The sequence below is a fragment of the Danaus plexippus genome, chromosome 6 (genome assembly GCF_018135715.1).
Source record: "Danaus plexippus chromosome 6, MEX_DaPlex, whole genome shotgun sequence".
Taxonomy (NCBI): Eukaryota; Metazoa; Arthropoda; class Insecta; order Lepidoptera; family Nymphalidae; genus Danaus; species Danaus plexippus.
The window spans coordinates 819,416-844,215 of NC_083540.1; the positions used below are offsets into that span (position 1 = coordinate 819,416).

Consider the following 24,800-nt stretch of genomic DNA (forward strand, 5'->3'; position numbering starts at 1 on the left):
TGTATTGCCAAATTGGCAACAAAATCTGGTTGTCAATACATGATTGGAAAACATTCAACTAGTTTTTTCGTAATGAAAATTATATTCTAACCATGAAATAAAAATTAATGTTATCAGAAAAATGGCAGAAAAAAAATCTATTTTACATGAATTATATGTCTTTTCGGAATGGAAGCCTGAGCCTGAATATATAGTATGTTGTCTATATTTTTACTTCGTAATATGTCTAAAAATATCAGTATTCCATATTTTATTGTAATTTTATTTATAGCAAAAAACCGACACTTTGTTGCCCGAAAATATATCAAGTATTTGGCGGTGGCTTAAGTTTTTTGGGCTAAAAAAAAGCCTTATAGACAGTGTAACCGCGTAAGTATTGTTCAAAACAATATAAAGTATAAGTATCAATAACAGTAATTGAGTGATTATCGTGGTCTTAAATATATATTTAATATTATATAGCCATAAGGAGAAGCAACAAAAATGGCATATGGCACTAGGAGATGAAGGGAAGGTGTTGGCCATCCTCACAGATAACATACTGGAAATAAGGACAAAACGTTCTGAATATGCCACAATCGGCGCTAGGACCACAGGTATAAAAAGTGCCCATACTCTTGTACTTCAGTACTTGTCAAATTCTCCATTCACACAAAATAAATATTGTAGTCTGCAATAAGAAAGCCCTTCTAATACAAATGAGAGAATCATTAACTAAAATATTTTTCTTTTAATCTTCAATTTATTAACAAATGTTTTAAGTAAGATATGATAATCATATCATTTATGCCCTAAGGAGTTTGAATATTTTACTTCGGTGTGTAATCTTTATATCTTTAACAGCTAGGTTTAGTAACGAGTTTTAATATAAGCAAACTTTCAGTGGCTCGTGATCCTTATCCGCAATGGAGAAAGCTTGTGTGGAGTCCGGACTGCACATTCCTCGTGGTGGCCTATGGCAATGGCATTGTTAACTTTTTTGATCTCACAGCTTCTAATCTATTCTATATACCCGCTGTAAGTTGATATTTCATAGTCACCTCCTAATACAAAATTCTCATACACAAATAAAAACTAAGTTTTTGAAAACGAATAAAAAAACACTCACATAGTTGTGGCAAAGTAACCAAAACTTCGAGATTATTTAGACAAAATAATAAAAAAGGCATAGGAAATCTGAAAATATTAGTTTTATTTAAAAGTAAGAAAGTGGTCCTAATGTCACTTAAATTAGAATAGATAATTTTTTTTAAGGAATAGACAAGAACATGCCGATAGTCCATTTAGTATATATAGTTGCCCCATTTCATATCAAAGCCCGCTTATTATATTAAAACCATCTCCAACTCGTACACTCCATGTTGAAACAACAGTAGGAACTGTTGTGACGAGTGGGTTCAATCTAAATAAGTTATTGTCCAAATAAAGAAGTAAATGAGTGAAAATAAAAGTAAGCTGTTCTATAGAACAACACCACACAACTTAGGATCAAATAATTAATATATGTAATACACGACTAAGCCCAACAAAAAAATAATAAGGAAAGATGTAGACTTGATGGAAATTTTATAACAATCTAATGTTAATTGAAAACTAATTAAGAAATTATATTTTTTACGAACAGGACTGTTCCCGGCCCGGAGGTCTAGAATGTTCGGACAACACGCATGCGGTCTCCGACGTGATATTCATGCCTCTCAGAGTGAAAGACACTAAGTGGTAACAGAACTCCCTTAGAGAGATTTAACTTTAGACATGTTCCCTCGAATGAGAAAGACAGACATATCTTAATAACAGGTTTCATGAACTATAAATTATTGCTATTATTGCTTTTATATTTAATTCATGTTATCAAACGATAGGATGATATATGATATTATGTCTAAAGTTGTGCGGGAGTAGTAACATCGTCCAGTTGATCACGACCTGTCAGAAACGCAGACTATAAGCGACCAGACTATTAAAAATATATGTGTTTCGGTTAATAAGAATATTTCATATATTTCTTGTTCTGTTCTATGTGTACATACATATATATATATACAACTGAAACGCATTGAGATAAAATTTTAGCAGTGCTGGCGACCAACCATGAATGAGATCTAAGATTTTCGCGAGTATTCATTTAAATGAAACTAGTATTATTCGGATTTACTACGCGGATTTTATTATTTAAAAACTACATAATCCCGACGTTTCGGTTACTTTGCAGCAACCGTGACGGGCAACACCTCGTCTGTTCGTGATTATGTAGTTTTTAAATAATAAAATCCGCGTAGTAAATCCGAATAATACTAGTTTCATTTAGACCAACCATGAATTTAGGTGCGCCATTTTAGTGCTAATGGGATGCAAAAATCTCATGTGTCTAACCGCTTGTTCCGCGTCTCTAAACTCTTTGCATGGTCTTATCTAGGGGAATAAAAGACTGTAGTATATCCTTATCTTTGCCCTTCTTACTTAATCCTAACCCTATGATAAGTGCACAAAGTATCTGCTAGAAATGAAGTCTTGACTCTATCTGGGGCATGTTTGTGTTTTGGGAGTGATGTAACGTCATCATGGGTTTTCCCGAGGATATGTGTCTTGGAAACTCTCAGGTGCTTATAGAGCTCCGATGATCTTTTTAGATTTATCCAAAATTTATTTCGTTCCCTGAATAAAGCTGGCGACTCAGCCGATAGCGCGAGCCCGAACCACAACTTCGACATCTTATGACGCTTGCATCTGACTTTGACAAAAGGGTTTTATCAAAATCATAGTCGAGGAAAAGTCAATTCAAACGTAATATTAGGTAATTATCATAGATCCAAGCTTTTTTGACGTTACTGATCGGTTGATTATCTACCTTGTTGAGATCGTTTAAAAACTATCTACTATTTCTTTTAACATTTTTCGCAACCGCATGAACCATTGACGGCCTAATGATCATACCGGATCGTATGAGGTGAATCTTGTACTCCGCCTACCGAGACACAGACAGTGACATTTACTTGGTTTTGTCCTCAATCCTTCCGTCCACTCTCAGTACTTGCCAGTGTATGTTGATGTTTAATACCCGTGCTCAGGAACTGGGAGGTGTTGGTGGTAACCTTCGACGGTCGTCTCCGAGGGTACCTGGTATCCGCCTCCGAGGGTTTCAAGCTACATCACACGTTCTCGTTCCCGGGGGGTGTGGCGGCCGCCGTCTTCTGTCCGGCTCATGGGGTGCTGTATGTAGCTGGACCTCCTGCACCAGCAAGGAAGGTGAGGGAAAAAACACTCTAGGGACTTTTGATGTTTGTTATTATGGTATCATTAAAACAAAATATGTTATAATAACTACATACATTATATTCCATGTGTTATTCCATAGCTTAACGTCAATTCTTGTCAAATATCATCAAAATCGGTTCAGTATAACGTGAAAGATTAATAAACCTCCACACACCCTCACAAGCTTTGGGATATATTATAAGTGGTATCTAATGTACCCGTACTAAATGTAAGGAGTCGTGGTGCGCGAGCAGTGCCGGCCTGTCCGCGTGGCGCGTGCTGCTGGACGAGCCGTTCTATAAGCTGTCCGTGGTGTCGAGCGAGCTGCACGACAAGCTGGCCGCTGACTCCTGGAACTACCTGCCGCTGCTGTTCAATAACAACCTGGTAATGACGTCATAGCATCCAGCATTATATATATTATATACAAATTAAATCTTTTTTCTGGAATCATCAATATTTTAAACTGTCAAGCGGTTACTGTGTACGAAATAGTTATGTCGTTAGTTCTATCGTAAGCCCATTATAACACGGGATTAGATCAAACCTCGTGTAATATCTGATGCACCATTGTCGGTTGCAGGACTTCATAGTGCGCATGTCGCTGTCGCCGGACAATCAGTCGCTGGTGTGTGTTCACTCCTCGGGCGAGTTGTCTCTGTGGCGCCTGCCGGTGCTGTCTCCGCTGCGGCGCTTCGCCCTCGCCGCTCAGCCGGGACACGCGCTCCCCCACCCCCGACGGGGCGCCGCCCTCGACCCCACCACCAGCCACCCCGCTGACGTCACCTGGTGGAGCAATGAGGTTCTTATGGAAAATAAATAATCCATAAAACTCCTTAAAGGAGTATTCAAATGTTGAATTGGACTTAAGGAACAAAATCTATCGACCCGCGTCGGATCCGAACCTGCGAGTAACAAGATACCGCGATCCAGTTGAAAAGCTTGGACTATTATTTCCATCAGAGTGTTAACTCAATATTACTTTATTGTAATTAACGTAACTATGAATCATATAAAACCTTATTTTGGTAAGAAAGACTCATTAATTTTGTAAATGTGAAAGTTTTTCTGTATCTATAAATATCTGTTATATTAACGCGTACACTACACTGAACTAATTTTGATAAAACTCTTAAAAACTTATTTTCCAGGAAATCATTCTATCCAGGTTCAGTGGGGCGGTGTCGGTGTGCGGGCTCGAGGACATGGTCAACATCCTCGGCAAGGGGCCAGAGTTCTTCGAGGGAACACCTCAGGTCACCAGACATCTTCATTCATTATACGAACATATATAAGGACATTTAAGAATTTTAATTTAGACACTTATATCCCTTCCCGTGGCGACGATCGCTGAAAAGTAATCGAAACATGCAGTTTTTACGAAAAACTTAGTTCCATATATATATATAAATATTTCTTTAGTCTTGTTAGTTTGTCATCTATTTGGTACAAGTCAGGAAACCTAATGTGACCATTACACGCAGGTGGCGTGTGCCCACGACGGCTCCCTCCTGGCGTTGGAGTGCGAGTCCAGCACGGTGCCTCACAAACACCAGGTAAACATCCAAATCATACAGCCAACTTCAATTAAAATTACCTGTATACATACTTAAACTATTTTATTGACCAGATCTGTACGGCCAAACACAAAAAAAACCTTTTTTGTTTTGCAGAACTCCGAAGTGTCAAAAGATGAAACGGAATCCGAGGATTCAGTGTTGGAAGTCACCAAGGAGTTGTTGAAGTCGGTGTTGTACGCCATCACTGACATAGAGGCCCTGCAACCCAAGCCCAAGAGAATAACCGTGGTGTCCAGGATATACAGACTGCTGGCCATCAAGAGCACCACTCCCACTGAACTGTTCTCGCGAAAGGTTTGGACGAAATCATATAATACATACCTCCTTGACCGGTTCATAGCACACTCAAATAAGTATAGTTGCCGGCACGTAACTTGGCAAGGTTCTCGCGTAGTGGGGATGAGTTAGCGCAAGTACACTGAGTGCAACAAAAAGTGCCCACTTTTGATTTAGATCAATAAAAAAAACTCGCAACAGTAACAAAAACAGTTTGTCCAATTTAAGTGCTCGCTAGTGCACTCGGCGGATAGTGTCGTCTCGTTCTGTCGTCCCGCATCATTCCTGTGACATTCTGCGCATCTCGAGTCCCATGCCAACATATTTTTCATATTTATAATACGGACCCGTTCAAAAGTTTCTGATTTCACATCATTAGTATATTGAAAAGTTTTTTTAAACCCAACCCTCAGATAGAGAGCGGCAAGTATAACGAGGCGCTGGCCCTCGCGGCGACCTTCGACCTGGACCGCGACCTCGTGTACCAACAGCAGTGGAGGAGGAACCCCGTCTCCACGGACGCCATACACAATTACCTGGTATATAGTCAACGTTCTTTATGTTCGGCCATTCAGTTAGAATGAGACTCAAAGTAATCTCGACCCCTACTATACATACATAGAACAGTCCCCTGAATATTACTATTTTATAAATAATGCTTATAAGATATAAGAAGCTCGCAATATATCATACGCATTTCGCTAGAAATACTCTTATTATTAATAACCTAACAAATTGATCAAAAACATAGGATACATACCTCACTGAATGACACAGCTATGGAACATTGAACAATCTTAATAGTAATACATATATATCACTTGTGTATAATGAACGGCCACAGAGCAAGGTGTCCAAGAAGATCTGGGTGGTGCACCAGTGCGTGGACCGCCTCCCGGAGAGCGCCTCGGCCGCCCGCTACCTGCTAGACTTCGGACTGGAACTCACCAACATGCATATACTAGAAGGTAGCGCATGCACAATAAACAATAATGTTCGTGTTTGTTTTATACTTTTGATGGTCTAAAACTAATCTCTGTAATGATTTACCGTATTTATAATATAAATAGCTCGATGATAATGTTATCAGAATTGAAAATTATCATTATTTGTATGTTAGATCGAAAAAAGTAACTAAGTTATTAAAAATGGATTTATATTATTGGTGGATTGTGAATTGTATTTATCCTCTGATACAAAAGGATTTCTATTTGTCAGAGATCAACAAAGACCTCCCTGATGATGAGCAGTGCCAGGACGTGGAGGACATCACCCTGGGACATCTGAACGCTTACACCAGCGAGCTCTTGCGATGCAGGCACGTCATGTTGTTCTACCAAGAAAGACTGCAGCTGTACGAGGTTTGCCTCATACTAATAAAAATATATTATGTCAATTTTCATAATACTTTGACCCTTACTAGATATATCATCCATAAAAATTATCATATTATTTGTATAATATATAATAAAACAAAAAGTGCAAAATTGGTACAAAAATGAAAAAAGACTTGCCGAAACCCGGGATCGAACCAGGGACCTTTAGATCTTCAGTCTAACGCTCTCCCAACTGAGCTATTTCGGCTGTGGGTGGAGAAGCGAATAAGCCGTTCAATTAATTAAGCCGTTAATTTAATATGTATTTATTTTTTAAACACATCAAAATAATTACAAAAATCTGAGAGAAATGTGACAAACAAAGTAACTTATGTTTTGATAAAGATATCTATCAGAAGAAATCTCGATAAATATACAGGCACGGCAACCGCAGTGTATGTATACTGTCTGTATGAACAAGGGAATTAAGATAAATAAATATATATAATGATGGATATAGATATGGTATGAAGTAAAAAAAAAATACCATATGCAAAGACGATATTAAGAGAATACATTTGTTGAATCGATATTTAACTGTGTCAGTGAATAGAAATCGAAAATGATATACAGAGCTATTATCGAGTATCGACCTCGGACAGGTTATAATGATTAACAAAATAATGTTGTACCATTTGTAATTCAAACTTACAAATTTGTATGAGACATGCATGTTCGCGCTGAATCCTTAATTATGTCTATATTGAGATCTAAGATTTTCGCGAGTTTTATTCATTTAAATGAAACTAGTATTATTCGGATATACTACGCGGATTTTATTATTTTAAAACTACATAATCCCGACGTTTCTCGTCTCGTCTGCCCGTGATCACGGTTGCTGCAAAGTAACCGAAACGTCGGGATTATGTAGTTTTTAAATAATAAAATCCACGTAGTATATCCGAATAATACTAGTTTCATTTAAATATGTCTATATTGATAAGATATACGGTAGGTTTAAAAAATATATATATCTTTTTTGCTGTTACAAATGTCCGTACTAAGACTCATCAGATCTCTTCGAGTCTAAAGATTCTTCCATTTTATATTAAATAGTGTTAGCAGACTTATTATGTGACTATTTCAGCATTTTGTAATAGTTCTATGGTTGTTTTTGTGGTGTAAAAGAATTTTAAATTGCAACGCAACTAATATAGATCATAAAGAATCATCGCTAAAAATATTTATCCCATTTCTAAGGCAATTATTCGTTGCGAGAAATCCACTTACGTCAAGGATGAGTACGACCGGCTGAGGAGCAACAGCATAGTACACAGCGCCATGGAAATAGCCAAAGAAGGTCGCACGGAGGCTCTCACCTGTCTCTGGCCGTACATCAGGAGTCTGCCAATGCAGCAGGAAGTGTTGGACATGATACCGGAGACGCTGTACCCTCTGGACTACCAACACCTGCTACCTACCAAGGAACCGCTCACCTGGTTCGAAAAGAAATCTCCCATTAAGATCAAACCCTCGGAGAACGATAACGATTGGTGCAAAAAAGATATATTCAGGTAATCCAAAGTCATTTCGTATCCGTGTGCCATGTTCGTGTATGATCTAGCTTCTTTGATTCTGCTAGTGACTTTGTTCGCGCGGACCTCACAATGTCCAGCGCCGTGTATCAGCTGTGTTATGTTCTCACAAAGTATAATTTATAGTCCGTCTTTCCCCGTCTACTCCAGTCTGCGGTGATTTTCATTGTAAATTCTAAAGTATTTCCTTCCTCGCATCCAGACAAAGCGGTACGCTTCCTCCTTTCTCATGAGCATAACAACGTGAATGGAACAACTTGCCTGCATCTGTGTTTCCGTACAATATAATTTGAATGTCTTCGAGGCTAAAATTAACAGGCTGTTACTGAGATAGTGCATTCACAATCTCTAACTTTATTACCACCTTCCAATGGGTGGAATGACAGTCAAGCGCTGTCCAGTCGAAATTTAATAATATATATTTGATATAAAATAAAATAAAATTTTTCGTAAAGTTTATCGATTTTAAAGTTTAAAATCGATTCTGTAGTTCATTGCGTGAAAGAATAACCAACATGCACTTATATAAATCCATACATCCAGAGACAAGTGTCTAATTATTATAATATTATGAAATTTACGATTTGATTGTGAAAAGTATTTCATAACTCTAGATCAATATGGAGCTCGAACTGGTCGGAGGACAGTTCACCGGAGAGCGAGACGGCGAGTCGTATAGACGGTGACCTTGCCAAGTGGTACGAGAAAAGGGCGAGGGTCATCGAGGGTCGCTGCGGGCTGGTGTCCCACGCCCTCACACTGGTCACCATAGCGACCGTGGGGGGTGCCGTTGAAGGCCTGGAGAATATCATGTTCCACCTCCTGACATTGGACACGCTGATATATGACATCAACGTAGAAGGTGTCACCCTGGAACAGCTGGAGAAGATGTCCTACTTGGATACCTGCAAACTCCTCATGAAGATGGTACCTCTCTATAAAATAAAAATTTTTCCTTATATCTCTCGTAATGTGTATGTAACATCTGTTGTATTGTTTCTGTCGTCAGTCCAAACCAGCCACGTTCGTGTCGGATCTAAAAGAGTACGTGATACCGTTTCTGAAGCGCTACGAAAACCTGACCAAACGGAACGGCGTCTGCCTGACCGGTATGATGGAGTTCCTGGAGAGCACCAGCGTCGAAGACCTCTCCTACATACTGCTGGTACATTCAATTTGTATTTTCGTCCTTAAAACACAGTTCATTTAGCCCTAAATATTGTGTTTTTTATTTCATGCATATGTTAAGTGCCATCTAGCATTCAGATATTGGAATTTATTCTTAAGCCAGAGAAATTAAAAAGTAATTCCTTATTATTTTTCAAAACTTGAATCAATTTTTAAATCTTAAATAACAAGTCCCTTGTATCCCATATTTGTATCAAACTGTATTGGAGATTGTAATATTCATGAAGGTCCCGTGGTGTTCCAGGTGTTGCAGTCCCCCCGCGAGTTCGAGCTGGACGTGCAGACACACCTGGAGCTGGTGGAGCGCTGTCTGTACGCGCACACCGGCACCGACCAGCTGCACATGGCCTGCGACCTGCTGGCCACGATACTCAAGGAAACGTGAGCTTTAGATAACATTCGTAGGACAATCTCGTCTGCCACTGAACATGGTCGCTGCAAAGTAACTGAAACGTCGGGATTATCTAGTTTCTTAAATAATAAAATACGGGTCGCACACCGAAAAATATTAGTTTCATTTAAATGAATACTCGCGAAATTTGTTAGATCACAAGACACGAGTATAGTCAATGATGGCAACTGAAACCAGGATGTCATCACGTTTTATAGTGTAACGCCAACAGCTAACATATTTATACATTTTTTAAGTTTTCCAACTCTATAAGATGAGCGGTAAATTCAAAAATTGAGGAAATTTTGGGACACTATATAAGTACTGTAAAATCTTGGAGAGGAATTAAACAGCAAAAGAAATGACTGTAGAGAATAATATATATGTATATATTGTATATTTGTTAGTTCTAATCGACTGACTGATGGCAGCTTTGTACTAAGCCCTCGTGTGTTGTTCAGCGATGGTAGCATCTCCCGGTCGTCGCTGGTGCGGCGTGCGTCGGAGTTGGAGCGAGTGGTGGCGGGGAGCGGGCGCCTGGCCTGGCGGGGTCTCAAGGTGCCCCCCGCCGCGCTCAGAGACCTCCACTCGGACCCCCCGCGGGCACACACCCTGCTCGCACGACTTGCGAGGTCCTTACACGATAGGTACTGTACTTGTACCAATGGTACGGTTTTTAGTGTGGGTACATCCCGCTGACGTAACACGTAGAAATCTCAGGCACAGAGAAAATAAGATTATTTAAGGGAAGCGAATTGAACAATAATATATTAAACGAATGTTTACAGAGGAGGACGACGCAAAACTTATATTTCTCACACTCAAGCAATTACGAGATATAGGACAGAAATTGTCTTGCCTGATACTGCATGATATGATGATATGATGATATGATCTGTCGTGGAGCAAATATGCGGCGAAGAATATTTATGTTATTAAATAACTTCTCAAGTCATAATCGTTAAACCGATTCCAGGGAGGACAAACCGACCCAGCAGGACTGGGAGAACCTGCTCAAGGATATCCTGGAGCTGCGCGAGTCCTTATTGGAGTGTATCACTGAGGAGCAGTGCTACGAGGCCTACGCCTCGGCCTTGTTGACGTGCGGGGTCGAGGAGGGCATCCGGCTGGGGCCCTCGGTGTTGTCCGTGTCGGCGGACCGGAGCTCCCCCCGCCGACAGGTGGACGCCGCGCGTACGGTGCAGCTCGTCATGGACGCCGCGAGGGAATATTTCAATTCAGCCTCCAGTCTGACAGACCCGGCGCTGGAGCTGGCTAAGTCCGTACAATATATTAATATTCGACGCCCAAAACATATTTATAATCATATTTTACTAATTAATCTGTATTCTCCTTGTTCCAGGTGCTGTTTGTTACTGATAGAGGACGGCAACAAAGATATAGAGGAGGAGCTGGATCTCATCTCAGCTCTCCCTCTACTCGGCGCCTTCAACCTCACACTGCTGCCCATCCAAGGTTCGTACCGCGACCTTGTCTGAATAATATATTCTCCCTGCCTCTGATTTACGCAGAAAAATAAAGATAATAACGTCGTTTACTTTACATCGGAACTCACCGAGAATAATACATGTGTATATGTCTTAGTGCGACTCTGCGAGGATAGAATGAAGTTGATTCAGGACTGTCTCAACCTGGACCCGAACGCCTACCTGGCGAGCCATAAGCTGCTGAAGCTGGCTAAGTTGTTGAGAATCGCCGGAGACGACGAGCAGACCAGGTGAGCTTCGTGATATAGGACATGAGAATATATAGTTCTGACAGAGAAGTATTCGAAAAAAAAATTGATTCGGTTCCATGAAACACATTCCTGACACTGGACAATATACACAGTCACGCAGCGTATACATTTGTAATAATAATTAAAAAGCCTCATTGACTTTGTCACCGACAATAATAGGGAGGGGCTGGTGCTGGTGGAGGTGGGTCGCAAGGCGCTGTCGGCGGGCGCGGCGGGCGGCGGCGCGGCCAGCACGGCCGCCCGCAGACTGGCCGCGCTGAGACACCGACCCGCCGCGCCGCTGCTGGCTGACGTGGCGGGTGATGCACACTCGCATGCAGACACGGCTGAGAGGAGGTACCTGCTGGCCGCCGCCCTCACACACGACACTCCGGCTCGCCTGCACCAGCTGCTGAAACACAGGTCAGGAACCGACACCACATGATGACAGGAGGACTTTTTGATGATAGTACATAGAACACTTAGACATAAATCGACCAGAATAATGTTCTCCAACTCGTAGGTCGAGTCAGTAGTTATTAATATATATTATCTGTATAATAAGGAACGGTGTTCCATATACCTGATGAATACTCTGTGCGTGTGTTCAGAATGAACCTGGAGCTGGAAAGTTTCCAGCAGATGGGAGCAGCTGCCAGAGAGAACAGACGGCTGGAGGCGAGGTGGCCGTCCACCGACGATGAGTTCTCAGATGCCATCACTACGGTCGGTATATGTGAACGACAACATACACACGCACTCGAGGCCACATTAAAACATATTTATTTATTAAATCAATAATCAAATAAAAATGCAAGAAATTAGCTTTTAGCTTAGGAGCTCCTTTTCTATATTCTAAGTATATCAGACTGTCCTATCCTTTATAATTTCCTTAAACACGTCATAGTGAAAATCGATAAAGAAAGTGAACAAAATAACGGCAGTTTCAAGTCAAATGGAATTATTGTACATGAAAAAGGAATGTATTATTTACCTAAACCAAAACATGTATGTCGGATTTATGCCCAGACCGTTTTTTAAAGCGTGACGAAAGCGTTAGTGACGTCACCAATGCCTATGTTCTCGATTATCGCTCTCAGAAGTAAATAATCAGACAAAAGAAATTAACATAAAATGTTAATACTGTATACATTATAATTGGATGCTATAATTCCAGCCCGTCATCGAGGCTAAGGACCTGGTGCCGGCGGCAGAGAAAAAAATACCTCTGCTGAATTACTTCCTGGAGACGTTCCAGAACAAAAGCGCAGCAGAGTGAGTGCGACACGGCCTACCATCATACGTTATATTTATCCCATTAATTTAGAGTTTAGACTATTCCGTCTCGTCAGCCGGCCATGGCTACTGTGAGCACGGAAACATCGATGGACATGTTCACAAAAATAAGCCAAATTAATGGTTAATAGTTTTATATAACGATCCAACTCATGGCAGCAGCTGATAGTAGTTTTTTCCCAGGAGCGAGAAGTGTTCAGAGAGCAGCGAGCGTTCCGTGCTGTGCCAGGAGTTCTACCGCGACCTCTACCCTCAGCACGAGGGCTCCCCCCACTACTACCGATACGACTGCTTCTCGGTCCCGGACGACCTCGCCGAGCCGGGACAGGCCGCGCTCAAGTGGTTCTACATGAAGAGCTGCATGGAGGGAGGGGATGTGGACCAGCTGGAGGCGGAAGGTACTTAACGACACACGGAAAAGAATTATCAGGGCTTCGAATAAGATTGTATTTATACAATAGTCTGTTCGAAGCTGCGATAAACGGGCAAACAGACCTCTCAATTATGATCGCTGGTGTGGGCACCAGAAAACAACAAGAGTTGGTCCATATGAGGGCAGATAAACCAAAAGTCACTAATAGGGCCGGAATAAAATACTCTAACTGAAGTCAACTAACTTCACCACTAAGAGTATATCGTGTAGTACAGTGTTGAGTGTTTCAGTGGTGAGCAAATGCGGCGAGGAGCTGGTAGTGAAGGACACGCCCCTGAGCGTGTCGTGCCTGGTGCTAGGCGCTCGCAAGGGCCGCGCCTCCGGCTCCAGGGCGGCGCTGGTGGCCGCCATGTACGCCGCCCTGCTGCACTGTAACGACCCTCACTTCAGGGACGCCGCCTACCGCACCAGACCCGCCAAGGTCACACTACTCACAGTCATTCATATTTTATCAATAATAATAAAATTATAAGCCATTGTGCTAACATATCATAATTGAAAAATTAGTCCGATCAATTATTTTTTATATGCTGCATGTATTATGTATTTAGTAAAAGTAGTACATAATATAGTATAGTTCTTATCTACAAATATTATGTACTCGATACATATATATTACAGATGGTCATGCTGTTGTCATTGTTGATTTAAGATAGTTATAATGTCAGATCTTCATTGCATCAGAAATTTTGATATGAAAATGGATTCTTAATTTGAACAACTAAAAGCTATGGCCCGGGGATGTTGTTGTGGAGATATTTCACATTCCTCCAGACGGCCAGTATCGGTAGTAGAGTCCTAGTCAGTGTATGTCATATATGTTTACAGATGGCGTGCTCCACACTGACGCAGAATGACGCGTCAGATCAGCAGAGCGCCATCATCAGGCAGTACATCGACCGGCTGAGCGGAGTGGGGGAGGTGGAAAAGATAAGGGGCTACGGAGTCACAGTCAACGGGGTCATGTTCCAGGCGGACGCGGACTACCGCACCGAGGTCATATACAGGCTGGCCAAGTGAGGACATATATCTCTACTAATATTGTTAATGCGACAAGCACCTCTGCCACTGTCTTCACGCCTAAACCGCTGAATCGATTTTGATGAATTTTGGTATAAAGATAGATACGACCCGAGAGAAAGACATAGGCTACATTTCATCCCAATTCCTTCCGCGATCCCAAAACTATACGGGCGGAACTATGAAACTCGATTCAGATTCAGTGGCCGTAGAGGCGGAGCACAACTTTGATGTTGATGCGGACGGAATCGCAGGTGAAAGCTAGTTATGACTATAACATAAATTGTCACATTATACAACACACTTTACCAAACGGTGACAGCAAGGAGTTCGGTTAAGAATTAAATCAGGCTCCGCTACTCGATGTGGTAGATAATACTGGCTTATAAGAGTCATTTCTAAAATGAATTTTAATTATCAGTTTAGTTCTGTGTTTAATTTCTTATAATATGAAGGTAAATTTATTGAGGAAAAGGTAACTTCTTATTAAAAATATTAGATTTGGAGTTAATCTTCTCTATTGTTATAAATTTACTTTATTCATTTTTTTTTTATTGTACACATTTTTTTTATGTATAAAATACAGATAACCTCACTCAGTTCATAAAAAAAAAGTCATAACAAAAATGAAAAAAAAACTTGCCGAAACCCGGGATCGAACCAGGGACCTTTAGATCTTCAGTCTAACGCTCTCCCAACTGAGCTATTTCGGCTGTGGGTGGTACCTTAAAATAGACGATTTGGTTCGACACCATCTTAAAGAATCAAAAATTATTATATTTATATTTTTTAAATATTTAATCTTGTATTTTTTATACACTTATTTATTTTTATAAAAAGGTGCAATATGTTGGATGTTGTTTTTAATTCATACATAAAAATATTTTCAATGTCTTATAATTTTTTAGAACTTCATTTTTTTCATGCCACGTACCTACGTTTTATATTTTAAGAATATTATCCACAATAAATGTGAGTGTGACGAGATTGAGGCGATTCAAAGATAATAAAACGTTCAGGTCGGGTAAAGAACAGGCGAAGTTAGCTTGTTATCTAGCTCAAAAGCACGGCCTGGACGCTCTGGAGGTTTGGCTGCAGTACGCTGGAACTGCTGTAGGTGACCTGGACACGGAAATATTACCGCCGGTGGGAGACGACGCTGCTCAGAGGTACGGATGATTATACTTAAACAATAGTCATGCTGCTGACAGCCCGGTCAGGACACGAGGACGGACGCACCAGTTTTAATGGGTTTGGATTTATTGCATTTGTCTGTATCTTGATTAGCGGAGCGACTGATGAAAACATTGAAAACCCACGAAAGCAATTAAATTAAAGATAACATAAATTTTCTTTACAAATTTTTTAATTATATTAATAGTGGCGTATTTTAAATGTTCGAAATCACGTTTCAACCAATTCATAGTAAAATTTCAATTTATAGTAAAATTGTAGATAAGGTTGAGATAATCTATAACTAAACAATTTTTTTTTATTATTATTATTTCTATTCGGTAATTTTTAATTTGTTACTGGCCAGTTATTGAAAAACAATCCCGTCTATGATTGTTGTGTATTTTTTATAGTGACTTACTTATTTAGTTATTAATGCAATCGTACGTTAATTATTTCCAGGATATCTGAATACCTGTGGCCCCTGATCCCGGGGACAGACCACTCGGCCCTCATACACTTCTTCAATGTGTTGAAGAAGGTGGACGAGAAGCTGGTGCTGCACGGCCTGTCGTCCGCGGAACACGTCAAGCTGCTGAAGAAAACTAGAGCCGCCTCCAAAGGTCAGAACAGATAGGAAGATCATATCTTCAAGTTTGTTACGATCTTTGCCAGTTTATAGACGAGTAGTGAGTCCGCCCATCACCTCAGAGCCGTGTGTCTCCTCAGAGCTGGACTACAAGTTGCTGGTGAGTGCTCCGGCCGGCGACCAGTTGTGTTCGCACGTGGTGTCGGTGTCCCGACCCGACACAGTGGGTCTGGTGTCGAAGCTGCTCCGCTCGCTGCCCGCTCCGCTCCGCTCCCCGCTGCCGCCTCACACCCTGTACACCGCCTGGCTCACCAAGTACTTCTTCAGCGTGAGTGCTAGTGTTTGTATATGTAAGACTTCCTCTCCGTGTCCGGGCATGTTACTAACAATTCTTAACAGTGTACCCTTTGCCTTATAATACACAAACATCTCTTATCTTCGCCGACAGTTGAGATGCTATGATGTAATTAATTCATCACTTTAACTATCAGTTTGTGTCTTACACATATCCTGTGGGTAGGTGGGCGAGTCGACCGTGAGCAGTAAGAAATGGATGCAGCAGTGGCGGCAGTGCGCGAGCTACTTCAACAAGCTGTCCAGCGACGAGCTGCTGAAGTTCGTCTCCAACACCTGCTTCACGGAGGAAGCCATACGGAGGTCAGCTCTTAATACTAAAACTGTTACTGCTCATATCAAATTAATTAGCAATTAGGAAAAAAAATTCTAGGAGATGATCCTCGTTCCAGTCGAATAACAAAAACCCTCGGTGCAGGATGAGCGAGGCGACCGAAGCGTTGCATTGAACAGGTTGTTTGGAGCTGAATTTCATTATTCAGCCCTAAAATTGAAATCGGTTGTCCGATCTAAATTTTTGTTTATAAAACCCACCCCTAATAATAACTGGTCTATCGAACAAAACACCTCGGGGTGGGACATTCGGTTGCCGAGATCATCTCCGTAGACTAATGACCCGAGTCATCATTCCGCTGTCTCGGTTCCCTCACTAAATGTTCTCAATCCTTCTATAACCTCCTGCGGGCGTGATGTCTCCCTGTTACACGGCGCGTGCGCAGGGTCCCGGCCGCGACTCGCAGCCTCATGATCATGCAAGCCGTCGACTACTGCCAGCAGGAACAAGAGAACGAAATGAAATTTACCAAGAAGTAATATATTTTATTCATATATTATAAATAAGTTAAAAATATTTAGAACGAATTGCCTTCACCTCGCCCACACACACACACACTCCGTATAGCTGTGTATATATATTCTGTCGTTTTGAACCCGCACACAGTGAGGGTGGTCGATGTGTTATTCCTATGAGTGTGTTCGTTCCAGCGAGCAGGGTTGGTCTGAGACGGGCCAGGAGCTGAGCCGCTGGGGGCGCTTCCTCGATAACTACCACTCGGACAGCGTGTCTTCTCTGAGGACCATCAGCGAACAGAACGACGTGTGGCCGTGAGTTGAATGTCAAATGAAGTTCGAGTCTCCTGTATGTTTTTTATCCGTCGTATCTGAGTTAATGTGTATGGCATTGTCGTTGACAAAGCAAGTTCGTCCTCATCGGTGCTGGCTCGTGTCTGTGAGGATTATAATGTATTGTATAAACGATATGCATACAATGTCTGACTAATGCACGACTTGAACAAATTCCGTCCGTCAGTATTGAGTACGAATCGTCCGTCAGAGCTAAAGTCACGTGTCCGGTCAGGGCCCTGGAGCTGAGCCGCGGCGAGGCGGGGCCGGCGCTGGAGGCGCTGTCGACCCTGTGCACGGGCGGTCTGCGAGCGTCCGCCCTCACCTCCCTGCTGCGGTGTCTCGGCCTGCCCTACGACGAGCCCGCCGTGCTTCAACACGCGCTCACCAGGATACGGCACAAGGAGTGCGTTTTATCATTCCTAACACCGTCCTCTTGAAACTTATTTTTTGGAAGATTTTGAGAAAGTAACGATCAGTGGTGTTTTGCTATTTTTTTTTTCCCGGACCGCGTATATACAATTATATAGACAGGGCCGATCCTGGGTAGGCGGCCGCTCTGTGCGGTCTCATGTCCCAAACTGAACGAAGGGGGTGATTTTCCATGATAATCCTGGCGGCAATGTTTTTCTTTTTGGCGGAGGGGGGGGGACTTTTCTAATGTTTATTATAAATAAAGACTCACTCCTGTTGAGCCGGTTGGTTCCGGTTCGGCTTCGGTTCAAACCCTTGTTTATAATAATAATTATAAAAATTCGTCAAAAATTTTAAAAGAAAAAACTGCAATTCCTTTAAATTTTTTTTTTGTCAAAACGTCAGCCAATCCTCGTCATCAGCAATCACCTCTCGTTCCCTAACGCGTTCCCATCCACAAAGGAAGTACCGGGGCGTTATAAATAGCGTAACTAACACCACTTTCTTTTATAAATATATATATGTGATCACCCTGTATTTCCTCCGCCCAGTCATCCGGAAAACCTAATTCATTTATAACTAACCAACGTCATGTGTTATTTCCAATACAACATTGCCAGCTTCGTATAGTCTACACCACAACTGCATTAGTTGTCGGCCATCACGCTCTCTAACTAATATACGCCACCCATTCCGTGGCCGTGATAGTCCAACACCGACTCACAGTAGCCAGTCGTCTGTACAGAGACATCCAGAGCGTGGTGGCGCGCGTCATCCAGTACCACAAGGACGGCATCAAGTTCAGCGAGGACTTCATAGAGGAGGTGCTGCAGGTGGCCGGCCAGCTGAGTCTGGAGCCGCACAAGCTGCTGGGCGTGTTGGCGATCAGCCGCCGCGCCCGCCTCCGGGACGAACACGACTTGGCGAACATAGCGCGCTCCTCCGCCGACCTCTTCAAGACCGAGTGGCCGGACTCCGAGTACGCCAAGGGACTGACCGGTTCGCAGCCTAGTTGATTGTTTATTCATAATCTCTTATACGGTTACATAATAAGAACTATGTCCTGCATTGTTTTGGGGAGAGGTATGAGGCTAACAATATGTTGTGGTTCGAAGAGGAAAAGCTGATGACCGCGGAGGGTCGCGAGGAGGCGTACCTGGCGCTGGCGGCGGACGGCGACACCTGGCCGAGGAAGAAGGCTCTCGTTGATGCTCTGGCCTGCTGGCCGCGGACACCTCTGTGAGTACACACTGTGTGTAACTACCGGTGCTCACACGAGTTCCGTTTTTGAAATGAAAAACCAATTCTAGAACTTTCTCTCTCACGGCGGCGCCAAAAACATCCGGCATACATTGTCTGTCTCAAGACAATTAGTATGTGATGTCTCCGTCCAGACCCGAACGTTAAAATACGTCCAAAGACTGCAGCAAAAATCATTTATATGAAAAAAATTATATTAATAACGCAATGATATGTGTCCAGTGCTGGCGGTATGAGCGCCCAGGGCTCCCTGGCACAGAAACTCTGCCTGGAGCCGCCGCGGGAGGCGCGTATGCTGCTGCAACTGCTGCTGAGGAGGCCGATGATTACCGACGAGGTGAACACGCTTAGCTATTTCTATATGGACTTTGTTTACGCAAAAACTGGCGGATTGAGCTACAGTCGGCGGTCATCACTAAGTATGGCTAACACGAAAAGAGAAAAGCAAAATATGAATCCCTTGCAGTTGAATAAAATTATAATGAGTACCGTCACTTACGTTATCATAGGTGTTCGATGTGTCTTGTGAGCAACCTGTATCGGTGCTCAAATTCTGTGTTCACTGTGTTCAGCACACATGAAAGACACTTAGGCCTTTAAACATCGGCTTTAATAAAATGCTTGTAGAGTAACCAATTCAAATTCTTTCCTCTAAAATCTTTTCCCCTTATATTCGGTGTCGCTTGATGTAACGCAAAAATTTTATATTAAAGATATCTCCCACTCCCAGTCTTCGTTTTCGTTCAGAAACAGATATCCAATGATATTTGTTTAGGTTCTGAAATTCAGAAAACCGTCTTTTTTCTATCCGATAAATACAACCAATGTCCGGTATGGTTAATTCACAGGAGCTAAAGATCATAGCCACCGAGGCCTGTGAAGACGCCGCGCTAAACACGGTCTGGGTCATACTGCTCAGTAAATGTGAATGTGCGGTGGACCTGTTAGTACAGTTCGTGGACAAACATAAGGTAAATATAAAATAAACGCTTCATACAAAAACATGACACATTTTCGAGCTAATATATATATATATATATATATGTTTCAGGAGATAATTAAAAATGAGAATATAAACGACGACTTGATCAGGGAGCTCCTGGATCAGGGGATGTTTATTAAAATGGTGTGCAATCCTCTGTATTCGTTTATCATCAACTACATCATCAGAAGAAATATGAGTGAGGGCAGCGGCGGCTACTCCGTGACGTGGGCCACCAACGAACTCATCAAAGCCAACTACTTGGCGGAGGCCGGCCACCTGCACCTGCTGGCCTCGGGCGTGCCGACGGGCCTGCGGGGCTTCACGCAGACGGTGTTGCAATACACTAATAACTTTCATTGAATATCGTAGCCCCTTGAGTGTAATCAATGTGTCTTTGACGTATTAACTTATTAAATTATTTCATTTATTCCAGCTCTTTGTTTTATTTTTACTAAATCGACGAACTCATTTTTAGTTATGAATCGCTTATTTTAGTTAAACACTTGGCTAATTGTAACCTACAACTTTAAGGAATGTGGTTTACGCGTTGTTACACTGTGATATATGGTCTTATGATACATCTCAATATACATATTCATTATTTTTCAACAATACTGATTAACGTTAAATCAACGCCTGCCTGTTTAATTGTTGCAGAAAACGATCTGTGATAATATTGTTATATGTATTTTTTTATACTAGGATAGGTTTAATCCAAAAGAAAGTTGTGAAGAAATTTCTTTTCCTCTTTAAATGTTGTGAAAAAGGGCTTTCCAATATCCTATCAGTTAGGAAAAATATGTTAGTTGGAAAAATAAATAACGTAGTAAGATGATTGAACCTATTTGTAGAAAATTATAACAAGTAAAATAATAATATCCAGAATAATTTAATATTTATTTTATCCTTCTTTTATTCATAAATATAATCCTAACTATACAACTCTTATTATTTTGTCCTTTAATTTACTGAAATAGCTCAAGAATTAGCAAAGTTTTCTAATGGTCTTCTCTGGATTGTCAAAATTAATAGTTATTAAAAACAAATGTAACTAATATTTTTCGGATATGTTCATAATATAAACGTTTATTGTGTTATGGTAATAAAATATTCCTCGTTACCTGTTAGCAGTTAGTGCATTATTGAACTGTCAAACTATATTATATAAACTGTCAAATTCATATGACACTTCTGACATTAAAATTCGTAGGTTAGAATTATATTTACATGATTAAAATATTTAAAAAAATATTCGTAATATAAGAAAATGTTTACAATTCTAAGAAATACCTTAAGGCTTTCTATAAACAATCTAGTTCGACCTTTTAATACAACAACACCTACAGCTACTGAAAAATTTGACCATAAAAGAATTCCCGCAGACGACGAGGGAGTGCAGGGAGAGAAGATTGTTGATATAGATTCAGTTTTACAAACGTAAGTGTCAATTAATGGAAGAAATAAAAACTATTAGTTTCAGTTGACATTAGAAATAGTATGTATTCATTGCATTATTTATTGTTACAGAAAACAAAATTTATTCCCAACGGCAGATTCGGATAATCTTCTTTTTGATGGGGTACCCTACAAAGACCTGGCAATATGTAACGTCAGAGTGAGTCACAACAACACCATCTTCACAATTACTGATGCTGAAGGGAAAGTTAAGCTTCTACGATCCTGTGGTATTGAAGGTTTCAAAAACACTAAAAAAGGCACCAACATCGCTGCTCAGACGACTGCTATTAACATAGCCAATGTACGTTAACATTATTATTACACATATAACTCTGTTAATAATTTTGTACATTGAATATTATCCCTGTTATTGCTAAACAATTCATATTCTTTTAGAAAGCGATCGAAAAGGGATTTAGAACCATAAGAGTTCGAGTGAGAGGCCTGGGACCGGGGAGATTGGTATGTATCTAAACCTAGTTTATTTTCATTGTATATAAAAGAAGTAGAACAACACAATGGCACCACTATCAAACAGACATTCCATGTAGTCAATCTTTACAATAATCTTTTTTAATCTTAATACAGGTACAGAAAAGTAAATTTCACTTAATTTTGATGTCAATTTCCAGTCAGCGGTCAAAGGATTACAGATGGGAGGACTTCAAATAGTCTCTGTGACAGATAATACAAGGGTGTCATGGAACCCACCGCGACCCCGCAAGGCGAAACGATTGTAGATTAAACATAATTGTACTGTTACCTTATAGTTAAGTAGAAAATAAAACATTAAATAAAAACTACTATTTGTTTCATATTATATAATTTACTATTAGTACATAGGAGTAACTAAAATCCATATTTAGACTGTGTCTGTCTCCTTGACATCCTGTTGTTGGCCCATTGGTTTTGAAGCTCTTGTTCATTGGCTTTAGCCTAAAATTATATTAAAAATAATTAATAACAAGCATGTAGGACAGATAAAGCAATTTAATGAGATCTAGGACTTGCAAGTATTCATTTAAATTAAACTAATATTTTCAGACTAATATACGTTTTTTATTTAAAAAAAACTACATACTCTGATAAAACTACATACTCTGGCTGACGAGATAGTTTAAAAAAATAAAAATAATGCCCAGTAATCTGAAAATATTAGTTTCATTTATTTAAAGCGGTATCTAATAATAGAAAAAACTGTTATCCTTGTTACCTGGTGCGCCAAATAAGTGATTTGATGTTTCCTCTTCTGCTGGCTGGTTGGTCCGTTGCCAGTTTTCCTACTTGATGATTGTATCTTACTCGTGTCCTTCATCAGACCCTCCATCAACATCGCTCTCGCTTCATCTAATATTTCTTGTTGATTGATATCTACTATCTGTATGTCCTCCCGTTTTCTCTTTCCTCGAGCGCCAGTGAGTTTTAATATCTAAAATTCAATAATGAATGTATTGTGTCATAAATTAAATTAAACATTATTCAAACTCATATTAGTTAAAACAAAATATAAAATTAAAAACTCACAGCCTCCTCATTAAGGATCTCATTTGTATTGTTTTCTATGCTTTGAATTGGCTCAGGAATTGTATCATCGACATAGTTCATAGGATTATCAAGATCTATATCTGGTTGTAATTCCACATGTGTCTCCTTCTTAAAGTAGGACTCCAAACTCCTCGGTTCCTTAGTGGATGGTCGCTCGACTGGCTTAACATCAATATCTAATGGTGCGTCCGGAGGCAACTCCACACATTTATGAATAGAAAAGAAATCATTTTGTACATCTTCATCGTTGTCGCTTTCATCGGAATACTCATTCACCACAGAGGATTTTGTCTCCGTCTTTAACTTTACTGGCGATGGAAGTTGTTTCTTGTTAATATTATTTGTTTTTGTGTTTTGTGAAACAACGTTAGGTATTAATGATTTTGTTGTGCTCGTAAATTTGTTTTTCGGTTGTGGCAGTATACCGAGTAGTCCAGACTTTTTCTTAAAAAAAAGTGAGGCATTGATTTAAAATGAAAGAAAAATTATATCATACTGATTAGAATTAAGAATTATTCAATAAAATAATTGTATAAGATTTTGTCTTCTGTAGACTTTTCAACTGTCTTACCTCACCCATACATTTTGTTTTGGAAGTTGGTACAGTATTTTGAACATCTTTGAACTGAAATACACAATAAAAATAGAATTAAATTATATCAAATATATGCATATTTAAATACTTTGAAAGTCAATGTTACTAACATCACTCAATAGAGGTATTGTTATCCTTGTTTTAGGTTTCACTATGTCGGGCTGGGGATCCTTTTTATGTAAAAATTCATCATCTTCCTCTATTACACTGTTAGTGTCTTTAAGTGGTTTTGGAAGTTGATTAAACAGGTTTGTACTACTTTCAGGTACAGCTGAATCGGGCTTAGTGGCAGAATCTATAAAATAAACAAATATTGTAGATATATATTTTATATTTTTTATGGACCCTTTATGATACTTAGTGAGATTTACCATCTTCTCTTTTGAGCTGTTTCACCGGTATGTTATTTTCTTCCGCGTCGTCCTCAAATTCACTAGAGTCACTATTTTCGTAAGCAACTAAAGCCATAATCCTTTCTATAAGCTAAGTCTTTAAGGATAACTTAATATTTTCCAGTAATTTACATTTATACATAAAAGATATAAATGAAAAAACGCTATAGTTTCAAAAGGGTACTTTATACAATCAAAATATGATGTTTCTATTTTGTTATGTGATTTTAGTTTTAAAGTTTCCAATGCATTGAACCTGTCACTTGTGACTTGTCTGTATCTTTATAGTTTATACATATTTAAGCTCTTGACATTATAGAAATATAAAAATTATTGACAGTTACGCTAAGCTTAGGGTTAAATTATACTGCTTTCCAAAAAATATAGTGTAAGAAATTATTAAATTAAATTATTTACATTTTATACAAGATATATATTTGTTCAAAACTCTTTTAGCAAGTTAAAAGAAGGTTATTATTATATTCTTTAATTTAGTAATAGTGTGAAAATATTAAAGAGTTTTTTCATTGTATACATAACAGTTCAATGTTTTTCACTGTTATAGTAAAAAATACATGTACGATAATGACAAATTCTTATGAATAAGAATTATAGCGAAATATCATAACTCAAAACTTTATTGTTACTACTATTTCCTCGGTACTAAGGATTTAATGAAAAATAAATATATAAAGAGGAAACACTAATGAAATGAAAATAATAAAAAATATCTAAAGAATTGATAACGTTTCATATATTAGGGTAGCAAGTATTATGAAAATATAGACCTACTCGTTGATGCATTTAAAATTATGCTTACTGCTA

General features: G+C 39.9%; 3 protein-coding genes and 2 non-coding genes across 5 annotated transcripts; 2 read left to right on the top strand and 3 right to left on the bottom strand.

Annotated features, from left to right (window-relative positions):
• Nucleotides 1–7: 7 nt before the first annotated feature.
• On the top strand, nt 8–20,417 carry LOC116779239 (NBAS subunit of NRZ tethering complex-like). The gene is made up of 40 exons (XM_032673452.2): nt 8–193; nt 272–369; nt 463–596; nt 884–1,017; nt 1,625–1,719; nt 3,069–3,246; nt 3,490–3,642; nt 3,839–4,057; nt 4,407–4,511; nt 4,740–4,811; nt 4,929–5,129; nt 5,525–5,650; nt 5,956–6,079; nt 6,330–6,472; nt 7,688–8,001; nt 8,637–8,949; nt 9,032–9,187; nt 9,455–9,591; nt 10,063–10,248; nt 10,578–10,880; nt 10,965–11,077; nt 11,207–11,339; nt 11,520–11,762; nt 11,951–12,065; nt 12,517–12,614; nt 12,819–13,033; nt 13,299–13,489; nt 13,897–14,084; nt 15,108–15,257; nt 15,724–15,884; nt 15,991–16,178; nt 16,371–16,507; nt 16,924–17,013; nt 17,189–17,308; nt 17,562–17,732; nt 18,486–18,739; nt 18,856–18,979; nt 19,223–19,337; nt 19,849–19,971; nt 20,052–20,417. Exons 1-40 carry the CDS (start codon nt 122–124, stop codon nt 20,343–20,345), a joined length of 6,486 nt encoding a protein of 2,161 aa, XP_032529343.2. The 5' UTR covers nt 8–121; the 3' UTR covers nt 20,346–20,417.
• On the bottom strand, nt 6,623–6,695 carry Trnaf-gaa (transfer RNA phenylalanine (anticodon GAA)). The gene has a single exon. It is a non-coding gene; the product is annotated as a tRNA-Phe (tRNA).
• On the bottom strand, nt 14,729–14,801 carry Trnaf-gaa (transfer RNA phenylalanine (anticodon GAA)). The gene has a single exon. It is a non-coding gene; the product is annotated as a tRNA-Phe (tRNA).
• Nucleotides 20,418–21,162: 745 nt separating the features above from the next.
• Nucleotides 21,163–22,246, top strand: LOC116779046 (small ribosomal subunit protein uS11m). Its single transcript, XM_032673189.2, has 4 exons — nt 21,163–21,422; nt 21,513–21,744; nt 21,840–21,905; nt 22,076–22,246. The coding sequence occupies exons 1-4, from the start codon at nt 21,253–21,255 to the stop codon at nt 22,181–22,183; spliced, it is 576 nt and encodes a 191-aa protein (XP_032529080.1). The 5' UTR covers nt 21,163–21,252; the 3' UTR covers nt 22,184–22,246.
• A 3-nt stretch (nt 22,247–22,249) lies between these two features.
• LOC116779045 (proline-rich protein PRCC) lies at nt 22,250–24,248 on the bottom strand. Its single transcript, XM_032673188.2, has 6 exons — nt 23,955–24,248; nt 23,694–23,878; nt 23,560–23,613; nt 22,968–23,432; nt 22,657–22,872; nt 22,250–22,379 (listed from the first exon to the last, which is right to left on the bottom strand). Exons 1-6 carry the CDS (start codon nt 24,049–24,051, stop codon nt 22,293–22,295), a joined length of 1,104 nt encoding a protein of 367 aa, XP_032529079.2. The 5' UTR covers nt 24,052–24,248; the 3' UTR covers nt 22,250–22,292.
• Nucleotides 24,249–24,800: the final 552 nt, after the last annotated feature.

Bases quoted from the DNA above. Each gene is read 5' to 3' on its own strand.
- LOC116779239 (XM_032673452.2), top strand. From the start codon at position 122: ATGGCAGAAAAAAAATCTATTTTACATGAATTATATGTCTTTTCGGAA. The intron at 8,950-9,031 runs GTACCTCTCTAT...TTCTGTCGTCAG, and splicing joins GCAAACTCCTCATGAAGATG to TCCAAACCAGCCACGTTCGT. The intron at 15,258-15,723 runs GTACGGATGATT...AATTATTTCCAG, and splicing joins GGAGACGACGCTGCTCAGAG to GATATCTGAATACCTGTGGC.
- LOC116779046 (XM_032673189.2), top strand. From the start codon at position 21,253: ATGTTTACAATTCTAAGAAATACCTTAAGGCTTTCTATAAACAATCTA. The intron at 21,423-21,512 runs GTAAGTGTCAAT...TTATTGTTACAG, and splicing joins ATAGATTCAGTTTTACAAAC to AAAACAAAATTTATTCCCAA. The intron at 21,745-21,839 runs GTACGTTAACAT...ATATTCTTTTAG, and splicing joins CTGCTATTAACATAGCCAAT to AAAGCGATCGAAAAGGGATT.
- LOC116779045 (XM_032673188.2), bottom strand. From the start codon at position 24,051: ATGGCTTTAGTTGCTTACGAAAATAGTGACTCTAGTGAATTTGAGGAC. The intron at 23,879-23,954 runs GTAAATCTCACT...TTTATTTTATAG, and splicing joins ACAGCTCAAAAGAGAAGATG to ATTCTGCCACTAAGCCCGAT. The intron at 23,614-23,693 runs GTTAGTAACATT...TGTGTATTTCAG, and splicing joins CAATACCTCTATTGAGTGAT to TTCAAAGATGTTCAAAATAC.